The 11779-nt window shown below is 34.2% G+C and overlaps 1 protein-coding gene across 3 annotated transcripts in view; it reads right to left on the reverse strand.

The window, feature by feature from the left end:
* LOC106477752 (membrane-associated guanylate kinase, WW and PDZ domain-containing protein 1-like) overlaps positions 1–11779 on the reverse strand; it is a 60835-nt gene that overhangs the window by 42134 nt on the left and 6922 nt on the right. For 2 of the 3 annotated variants that reach the window (XM_022381503.1, XM_022381505.1), the window contains exon 1: positions 4260–4425. The exons of the other annotated variant lie outside the window; for it this stretch is intronic. In XM_022381503.1, coding sequence (XP_022237211.1) covers positions 4260–4410 — 151 coding nt within the window. In that variant the 5' untranslated portion in view covers positions 4411–4425. Of the gene's footprint in view, positions 1–4259; positions 4426–11779 lie in introns of those variants that run through there. 3 annotated transcript variants of the gene reach the window in all.

Genomic DNA, 11779 nt, shown 5'->3' on the forward strand with positions numbered 1-11779 from the left:
AAGAAAGGACTTGTATCGCTGAAGTTCCTCGGGAAGAATTTCCACCTGAAATTAACAAACAAGTAGATACCTAACAATATACAACAATTCTCTTTATAGTTATTAATTTCATCCTGAATGGCATCTTACGTAATATAGGGCTATATGGCCATGACAGAGACTCCTAATGTTCAGACTTAGCCATCCTTAATTTAGAACTGCTGACCAGAAGGAGGGCGAACAGCCACAAACACCCGCCACCTTAATCCCTTAAATGAATATTGGGATTGAATGCAACATTTAGATTGCCCTATAGGTGAAAGTGCAAAGCGTGTTCAGCGTTTTATCTTTACTCGAGTATTAGATCTTTGGATTAGTAGCGTGGCATGTTAATTACTAAGCCACGTCCGGCCCACACAACAATTTTAATAATAGTACGTGTTTGATAGACAACTAAAGTTACTTATTAGTTTTAAAAAGTTGGAAACAAATAGCCAGTTTCAATGTAAAAATACTACTCTGTGAAATGTATATATAAGATTATTGATAACATTAAGTCATAAAATAATTCAGTTAAAACAGCAGAGGCGAATGCAATGCATTGTTAATATTTCATAGGGAATTGTAAGGATGAAAGTAACAGCAAAGTGACATCAATGGTGAAACTTAAAGATGCCCGGTGGTCACATGGGTGAACATGTTGGTGATAAGCGCTGGCAGATAATGACCCACAGCCCACTTTTCTTTTCAAAACTCAAGGTTGGGCGAGAAATCAAATTGAACTAACCTACATTGAACAATAAAAGGTGATGTGAAATGTACATCCATGTCAAGGACGAAGTTTGCACGATAGAAATTATCAGCGGTATAGTAGCATACAATGTGCGACAGATGAAATTTTTAACACCAGTTATTTTTCACGCACTATACAAATAAAGATAATTATGAAACATTTCTAAACTTCCTGTCTGTGAGTGGGAAATATCTCTTGCTAAAAAGGTTATTAAGTTTCAGTCAAGAGTAAAAACACTGAAGACGTGCTCTGTCGGAGCAGCCGTTAAGTTAGTTACGTTCAAAAGTTTGTATGGTAATGATATTATATTGTGCTAATTTAACATTGAAAACGTACTGAAACATAAAAAAAAAAGACTTTCAGGTACCAACCCTCCAAACTTAACTAAATGATGCAAAATAAGGTAGCACTACAGTCAGATTTACAAAAGATAAAAAAGAAACATGTCATTCATTAAGAAAAAAAAACAAAAAACACCAAGATACAGTAAGCGCCACACATATTCTTTCTAACAAGAAATACATTTTATTCAAAATGTGATAATATGATTAATACAATATGATAATGTTGTAACAGCTAACCGAATGTGAATATCTCGAGAAAAAGCTCATCTTAGTATTAAACCCATATTATTTGTAGAGTACTAGTGGTAATGACGTCACACGTACACTGAACAGCCACCTTATTAATACCGCATCCTAATATTACGTTGGGCCACTTTCCCTGAGTTAATGAGCTGCACTTGGCGTGGTATGGAATCTGTTTTGCAATTGGTTTACAAATGTCGACAGCTGATTATCATGATCAGATGGCTTGAGATCCAGAATTGTGTTGGCCATGAAAGATGTTTTGTTTTTTGAACTAGTTTCTGATTATACTGTGCAGTGGGTTGTTGTATTATCGACCTGGAAGAGCCATTGTTCATCAGAATGAAAAACCAGCAGCAATGAGGGGTGGACATGATCGGGAACAGCGCGCAGGTAATCTCTATAGATATGATTTGTCCTTCTAGAGGAGTAAAACGACCCACCACCTTCTACGAGGGCGCTGGATCCCCGCACTATAACACTCTTTACAGTGGTTTGTACACTCAAAACAACTCAAGTTTTTTTACATATTTTTACCCAACTGTAAGTAGAGAAATGGGTAAAATGCGATTCTTCAATTCATATTACAAATTTCCAATCATTCGATATACTGAGCGTGCGCGCAAAGTGCCCTTGAAGCTGTGTTTTCTTGTTTCCATCTGAGTTAAACAGTTTTTCGACTGGTCGTTTGTCTTCATGTGGCAGTTTTGTGTAATGTTCTTTGCGTGATATTATAATAGGTTATCAATTTCTGACCACTGTTATTGTAATTGGTCAGTTTAGGATATAGTATAAGATCTTCTGTAAATCTACCCAATTGTTTTGTTTTTGTTTTTTCACCCAAACATTCAGTGGCTGATAGCTACAGTTTTTCCTAGTGGCAGAATTGTTCCCTTTCAGTTATCTCTGTTGACAGATTCTCAATGGTTATATCGTTAATTAAATAGCTGGTCAGAAACTCTCTCTGAATTAGACGAGCACCTACTATTTAGAAAACTATTTGCTCTTACCTATAGCTATGTATTATAACAATTGACGTCTCTAAATTCATAGGTCTCAAACGGTCATTTGACATACACGTAATCAGTCTATTTTAAAAATGAAAATACATTTTTATTGAAATGTACCTTGGGATCTAACGAATAGTTCTTTATATCATACAATTAATATTGTTACGACAGCGGAAGTCACGTGACTCTGATAACACGTAATGAGTATCTCGAAGGTTCCTGAAGGCTCGGGTGTTTGCCAGACGCCCTCTATTTTGTATATATAAGACCGGCAAGAAGTGACAGCATAAATAATTGCAGACAGGCAGAGATAGAGACGGACAATTGAGTCAAGCGCGGTAGTGACCGTAAGTAAAGCTCGTGAATCGTTGTGAATTATAGCGTGTGTTTAAGTTAAAGTGACTGCGGAAATTTAATGTATTGCAAAGTTGTATTGAGAAAGAATAAACTAGTTTTATTTAAGAAAAGGACTTGTATCGCTAAAGTTTCATCCGAAATAAATTATACGGGAAATTAACAAATGACCAGAGACGTAACAATATACTAGTAAGCCCACCTTCCATTTACTAATCTGATGTTTTATGATTGTATAATCTTTCCCGAAACCTTTATCGTGGTTTTGCAAAAACTCATGTAAGCTTAAACCATTTACGATTCATTCATAAATTTCACATGAATTATCTTATGATTCACCAAAGTCGTTTTGAATCACTGAAAGAATAAGTAACGCCCGCCCGGATTTTCAGTTGATTAAAAACGAACTTCTATTGTGTGCAAAGTACAGCTGATTACATATTAGAATCCATTCATTACAGAAAACCGGCTCCTTACCAGAACTTTAATCGCTCGAATTTCAGAGAACAATGGATACAACACATTACATGTACCCTGACAAAAACAATAAAATAGGGCTGTCGTTGAACTGGAGTAAAACGATCGTGTGGTTGTTAACCTTGTTTTATAAGTATACAAGGTTATTATAAAAAACAGTTTTGATAGTGGGATGAATAATGAACACCATTAGCCCTTTGTAATAAGAATTAATAAGCTCAAAACTACGACCAAAATCTTGGCATTTATATGATCAAGTAAACTTTACACGGAACTCTTGGCAAGGCAATATACCATTATGTTGATTCCTGCAAACGTGTTGACGTTTACTTAATATGTGTTCCAATAACTCTGTAATTTCATTTGAAAGTTTTTAGGCTATATCAAATCACTAACCTATAGCTTTTAAGCATATTGGAGGTCTGACATTATTTCAATAAATTAAAATACTATGTAATAGGTGAACAGCAGGTTCTTCTGAAACTAGAACAGGTGTACCTCAATATATTGAAATACCATGAACAATAATTAAGTATAACCATGAAGCACACGTCTTTAAACTGAACTGATATATGGCTTTAACCTATCACCGATCTCTAACCGTAGCTCTACATAAATACAATTGTTGAAAATTTGGTCAATGATCAATGTAAAATTTCCGACTTAACTAAGCCTAACAATGTAGACGTCACGTGCGTACAATATGCAGTACTAGCTGGAGTACCCGTCCATTGGACGGATGAAATAAACACTCGTTTGTAACTAAGGGTATGAAATTGTGATTCTATTTTTAAACATAATAAACATTAAAATTGCAATAAAAATACATAAAGTTACCAATACTGAAAAGAAAGACATACTCTTTTCAAGAATTCTATTAATATGAAATTAAATGGAAGTTCAAATCCCCCCCCTCATGACCTTCCTCATGTCATCCTGTATCACGGTGTCAAGTTTGGTGCTGGTTGATCAAGAAATGTGGAAACGTATAACGAACAGATACACGCACACATATTGACATTTATTTATACAGATGAACTATGTAAAACTGTTACTTACCAACAGGTAATGGGTCATCTGGACCGTACAAAATTTCCGTTTCTTCAGAATCTCTGTAAACTACCTCATAGAATAACCGACGATCTTTGGGAGAGTATTCCCAACATAAAAGTTTACGAAAAACTGTCAGTACACCTTTAAAGGTGCCCATTTTGTTAACTGATGGTTTCAAAAAGTCTAAAACTACATTATTGTATGGACTTTAGGCTATTTTCACAAGGTGGCACACGTGCAGAACAGTTCCATTTAAACTAGCCATCAATAACTCGATTCTAACCAAGTGACCACAAACACTTCAAATTGCAAACCACACGATATTTTTTTTCAGAAAATATTTGATTTCTCTGAATACCACAGAAACAAATGCTGCTCACAAAACCCAAGGAACCACGATTACGACAGTCTGGATAATTTCTTTTAACGTTTAAACGCACAATACACCACAAAGCTTTCCTTTTCAAGAACGTATAATGACGTTCGAGCTGTATAAATTGTTTCCCTATATTTCCACGGGTCACATATGTGAGGGAATCTTTCAGTTCTCGGAACACTAAAATTTAAAATCCGTTTGAATTACGCCCAAAGTAACCATTCCAGACTACGATTACTTACAGATGTATCTTCAAAACACGTTTATGGAGACGATTTCGGTGAAAAATTAACTTACATAAAAACGGATACCCTTGTTCCAAAAAAAAAAAAAAAAAGGTTCTCTGATTCATATGGGAGAACAATGAGATGTTGTATTGAACAAAAACAAAAGATTAAACGTACAGTCTTCTTCTCGACATATAGTTCCATGTGGCAGTGATCGACCACACACTTACTTCAAAGCATGTGACGAGAATGTTGCCATAACAACTGCGGCTTTTTACTTCACCAGACAAATACGTGACATGAATGATACTGACCTGTAGATTCTCCCTGACGCTAGATGTGAGTCATTAAAACAAGGATATAAAAACTGGCGCCCTTGATGTTCCACGACTTTGATTCCTGTCATCAAAGACTTTGGCAGCTTACAATGGAGATGAAAAAAAGAAGCAAAAACGTTCTTTGAAATTGTTTACGATTAATTTGTAAAAACTCCGATTTTATTCAATACTATGCATATAGTACACTATTCTTTACATAGAACAGTTAACTGAGATTTTTGCATTCCTCGTATAATATATTAATTGTTGAATTCGTTGGGTTATGACAGTATGTTTGAGAAAAATTTAGTGTTATATACATATATATATATATTCACTTAGTAAGAAACGTTAACATCACACAAATTATTACTTTTAAATTTCCAGGATTGATCATTTCAATGTTACGAATAAAAACCTTTTAGAAAAGGGGTTATTCAAATTGAAGACAGTTGTTGTTTTGTTGTTTGTTATTAAGCACAAAGCTACACAAAGGGCTATCTGTGCTCTGCCCACTACGGGTATCGAAACCCTGTTTCTAGTAGTATAAGTCCGCAGACATACCACTGTGCCACTGGGGGGCATTGAAGACAGAGGGGATGTGAAGATATATTATGCGGTATTAAAAAATGCTAGATTAATAAAAACGTTTCAGCCCAGGGTCCATTTCAGTGAAGATGATGCATAACGTAATTAGTTTCTATAGGAATAGAATTACAGTTACCATTAGCAACACCGCAAAGTGTACAAGATGTGAGAGATTTTGCTATCATTAATAAATCTATACAGAAAGTAACGTTATTTTCTAATAATTAACCACTTTTCTCTACACCCATTAAATCGCTGTAAGCAACCGATTATACTCTCATCAAAAACTTCGTTGTCAAGATTTCCTTTACATCTGCTCTATATCACTGTAAACAGCAAACTATAATTTCATCAAACTTTGTTGACCAGATTTCTTTCACAGATTGTGAATCGCTGTAAACACTGATTATACTCTTATCAGAAACTTCGTTGTTAATATTTCCTTTACATCTGCTCTATATCACTGTAAACAGCAAACTATAATTTCATCAAACTTTGTTGACCAGATTTCTTTCACAGATTGTGAATCGCTGTAAACACTGATTATACTCTCATCAGAAACTTCGTTGTTAATATGTATATTTGCTACACCATTGAATAACAGATTCTCGAAACACTTTGTATAAAAGCTAAATAAACGAGTAAAAACATGTACATGGCTAATGTTCACGTTTTAAGATCTTCATTACACTTTACCTTCTGGAGGTATTTATATCCGACTTCCTAGGCTGGTGTTCATTCATCTTCTTTCCATTGTACTGAAAATATTTTTTTATAAATTTCAAAAATGCGGTGACATCTGATTTATATTGAAAGTAATAAATGATTATAGCTGATAAGCATAATATGACGACTCCCCGACGTTTCTTAGTACACGCAGAGAGAAAACATTTTTTTTTTCCTGAACTTGATTTTTTCTTTTTAAACTGTTCCCGTTTAGGCTTAGCAAACATTTTTCTCCTGGCGCTAAGCGTGGTCAAGTTGGTTCATTATACCGCTACACTTGCATAGCTCCAACTAACTGACTTTAGAAGCAAATTGGCTACAAAAATACATGAGATAAATATTTCCAAAAAGTAAATAAAGGAGTAGATATATATATATATATATAGCTTTAATTTTCATTTAATATATATATATTGAATGAAAAAGTTGTTGGCAGTTTGTGAATTTACACGTAGAAATAACTTTGGAACTTCGCCATATATGCCTACCATGAATTCTGCCTAGTGCTCTGTACTTTCACGCTGTGGTCAAACTGGACATGAAGGTCACAAATATCTGTCTTTTTGCACCTTTAGAATGCGCATATCTCTACGAAAAACCTAGCAAAAGTCAAACCGGGAATAGGGGGATCGACCTATAAGCTGGCGGCTTTTTGAAAGAAAATCTGTCTCCCTTAGTTGCGGCATTCCACACGTATAGAGTCTACCTGAAAGAGACGCCCAGTGCATGCTATTGGCTCTTCACGTGTTCACGGACTCAAGACTGCGACCCCACTCCTCCATCAGTGACTTTTATTAAAGGGAGGGTGGGGGCGTTCCAATAACTATTAAGAAATATCACTAAGTTTTACTGTAACCATTTATCCAATACAAAAAAGTAGACAAAAGTATTATTGTGCATAAGAGTTTCGGTAAAATACTTTTATTTAAAAAAAATTCAAAACGCCCTCCCCCTCCCCTCCCATTGCTCGGCGGTAAGTCTGAAGGCTTATAACGCAGAAAATATGATTTCGATACTCGTGTATCTTTGCGCTTAACAACAAACAGACATTTCAAAATAATAATTAAACTTGAAGAGACATATAGAACCTTGAGAAAAGAACAGAAAATTTAATATGTGTTATTATATACTTGTATCTTAAAAATGTTGATCGCTTCGTAAATAAGCTTGCTATTCCGTAAAAAAAACTTCTGTAAATCAACTTTGAAGAACAAACAGCTAATAGCTTACCTTTCTTTGATACCAAGACTGTTAATTTAGTTTGTAGAAGTTTTAACACTAAGTGCTATCACAAGCCAACTTTCGCAGAACAATATTTTCATTGCCTTTTAAATTTCAAAATAACCTAACTTATAATTTAATTCATTGGGCTTATAATATAGTTAGTTCTTTTTCCTCATTCCATGAAGAAATACAAAACATGAAGGTCGTTTTACAAAAAAAAATAATTTTCCTGTAGAATTAATTGACAGTGTTATCAGGAATTATTTAAAAGCTTTATACACTCCAAAAAAATATTTAAAAGGTTGAAAACAAAGAAATAGTTTATTGCATTTTACCATTTACTAGTAATCATTCTATAGAGTTAAGGGAAAAAATTAAATATATTCTGAATAATAAAATTTGCCCACATATTAAGTTTAGAATTGTTTTTAAACCGATGTTTCATTTAAGTAATTATCTTAAATATAAAGTCAGGATTCCTATAACGCATCGTTCTTACGTCATATATAAATTTACATGTCCAAGGTGTAACTTTGGCTATGAGGGCTCTACAGTACGTTGTCTTAAAGAGCATGCGCAAAACACAGCATATAATCAGTCGTCCATCCTTCGCCACTGTTTACAGGATTGTGACATCAATGTCACTTCTAAACACTTCAACATCTTGGGGAGTGCGGATAGCAAAGAAATGCTACCCACTAAGGAAAGTTTGTGGATATACAAGATGAGTCTTGAATTAAATGTTAATCAAACAGCTTCATCTTTGCTCCTGTTATCGCAAAATAAGCTTACAAATATTGCATATAGGTTAAAAAGTTCCAAACCTAGCTTTTCAATAAGTTCTACAACTCCAAAAATATAACTTCATGCTTCATCCCTATGCCTTTGAACAAGCAGTTTCGAAGCACATGTGTGTATTGTTATTGTTTCACGAAGTTCCGTCAAGGTAAAACACATATGTACGTTGCCATGGTTCTCACAAAGTTCCGTCAAGTTCCACGAAGTTTCGCCAAGGTTGGACAACATATCTCTGTCGCCATCACGGTTTCTGTCAATACAGAACCCGTGTTCCCAGGGTGTTCTGTCAAGGTCAGACGCACCCTCCGAGTCAAAAAGAGGTAGTTTTCTACAGTGAGCGCCCCTCTTGTTCAAGTATGTAGTATGTACGTAAGGAACACAGACTTAGAGCTAAATACAGCGTTGTAAGAAGTGTACCAAAATCTTGTCATTTTAAATTAATTGCAGTGTTGGCGTTTAATACGTTTCATCCACGTTAAACTGAAAAAGTAGTATGATATAAACATTACATGTCAACAATGAATGCGTAATAAAAGATGTGGGGTGTTACTGAGGTTGGAAAATCCTACAAAACACACACACAGACACACACACACACACATATATATATATACGTCCATGCACAAACATATATATATATATATACGTCAGGATTTTATAAAGCTGGATACAGTAGGTGTCTGTGATTTGTTGGCAATAATTTTCAACAATAAACAGATAGTACACAATCCACTTGTTTTAAAATAATATATTCAAAACAAGTCAAACTTATGTACAAATAATTTATTACACTATTGGTCATCACAGTTGTATCCAGAGCTTTAAATAATTGTCTGTCTTTTTGGTCAAAGTCCACACAGGCTGGTTCAGTTACTTTAGAACACCCTTTGACAAGTCAAATTATTTCTTCTCTCTCCTCTGTTAACACAATACAATCAGTGATGAATTCACTTACGTTACCATGTGAGTTGCCACAGCTGTATCCAAAGCTTTAAATAATTCTCTTTTACGTCAAAAGTCCACACAGGCGAGTTTACTTACTTTAGAACCCAATTGACAATTTGAATTATTCATCTCTATATCTGTTGTTCCAATACAAGCCGTGAAACTCACTTCAAAATCACCACTATGAGTATTGGATACCACAGTTGTATCCAGAGCTTTAAATAATTGTCTTCTTTTCATCAAGGTTCACACAGGCGAGTTCAATTACTTTAGAACACCCTTTGACAAGGCAAATTATTATTATTTATCTCTGTTGTTACAATATAAACTGTGAAACTCCCTTTAGAAATCGCCGGTTACAGCTAAACTGACAATCATGCAGTCTAATTCACTTTTTCACTTTCACTAATTTAACTTTCCTTTCACTAACTTACTTACTTAACTAAATGTATCTGCACATATTTATAAGACGAACAGAAAAACCTAAAAATATCTACCCCTCAAATAACAACAATATTACACATAAGGAGAAAAATTTAGAAACTCCAATAAAGATGACATCAACAATATTACAAAAGCCTAGTACAATATTTAAACTACATACATAACGTATAACTCGTAGAGAGTTACATAATGAAACTAGTCATAAGTATGGCTTTTAAAATAATTAACTTTTAACTGTCTTCTTTTGGAAACTAAATAATCATTAAATATTAAATCACTAAATAAACTAACTAATAGCTCTTAAACTGAACAGTCTTGTATATCCAACAATATATATATATATATACTAGTGTATAGCCCTCAAAAATGACAGAGCAAGTACTACCACCCCATAGTATACCCTAACCTCACATTTCATGGCTAACTGAATTAAACAAGTTTTGTGAAATCAAGCTGAACCAACAAAGACGCAGAAAAGTGCAGTCGAAGCAGTGAAACGTCAGTAAATTCCTTTGTGAGCCAATCAAAATTAAAATCATTAATGAAATGAATTCGTGGCGTATTCATAGAATAATTATTGGTAAAAATCAGTTAATTTAACAATTTCTAATGAATAGAAAAGCCAGTGCGTTTTTTAACACTATGTTTCAACAACGGTTTTTATGTCATGTCGCTTAGCAACAAAAGTATAACCTAATATTGTTGTTAGTCTGTGTAGTGAAAGTATAAAATGAAATGTATAGACAACAAAACTGGAAAAATATTTGTTGATTTCTTAATTTAGAGTCTCTGTTGATTAAAGACGTTTGTTTTTTACTGAAAACATTGGTGATATAATAGAAAATAGCTTAATTCAGAAACTATTTAAGTTTAAAACTGAATCGATATTTTTACTTTCATGATAAATTTTATGTATTGGCTCTAGGCTAGGTGATCCCACACTACGTCTTTACTTTAGGCTTATTATACCAACACTCATTACGCTTATAAGGTTTCACGGCACCCCCTCACGTCCCCCTTGCACCCCCGTCACTAAAATCGTAATGGGCAGACAGCAATCGAACTATTCTATCTGGATATGCATTTTGGCTTTTATTATTCATCCTACTTCGAGAAATCAAGCGTGACGTGAAACCCATTGGTTAGATGGATTTAACCATGTAGTCAAAAACAAATCTTAAAAAGTTCTAATGAAGATAATGAAAAAAGTGTTCCTATTATGTCCAAATCGGTAATTCTTTAGTCCTGATGGGTGATAGGAAACTTACAAATTTACTACGTCAAAATTCGGGGTTCGATTTCCTGCAATGGACAGAGTGTAGATAGTCCATTGTGTGACTTTGTGCTAAGATAAAACAACCAAGATAAATAGATAGCAATGATAGCATAATAAGGTTCCTATGTTAGAAGTATAACATGACGTTTAAAAATTGTGAAACTAGAGAAATGTGGTTATAAAGAAACATAGCTTCTATGGACTACACTTCATCCGTGCATAAAAAAAAGCATTAAACAATCTCAAGAATTGCCAATATAATTATTCCTTAGACTTCCGGCCTTTCAGAAGGTGACTGACATTCACAATATATCTTACAATTTGATTTTCTCGATTTGACTAATTGAGTCAGTTTGAGGGTGTAGAATGAAAAGATTCCTTTCATACTATCTCACGTAAGCTCATTTTCCTTAGATAACATCGAACGGTAAAAAACAAACATATAATTAGAATTTGCTGAAGTCCATTTTCTATAACTTTCAGTATTTCGTATTGGTTTCAGTTGTGGTTATGTTACTGTTAAGTCTCCATTTAATTTCTCGTTCTTCTTGTTTCTTTTCTCGTTCTTCTTGTTTCTTTTGCTGCTCTTGTATTGCAGCCATCAA

The sequence above is a fragment of the Limulus polyphemus genome, unplaced genomic scaffold (assembly GCF_000517525.1).
Source record: "Limulus polyphemus unplaced genomic scaffold, Limulus_polyphemus-2.1.2 Scaffold169, whole genome shotgun sequence".
Classification (NCBI taxonomy): Eukaryota; Metazoa; Arthropoda; class Merostomata; order Xiphosura; family Limulidae; genus Limulus; species Limulus polyphemus.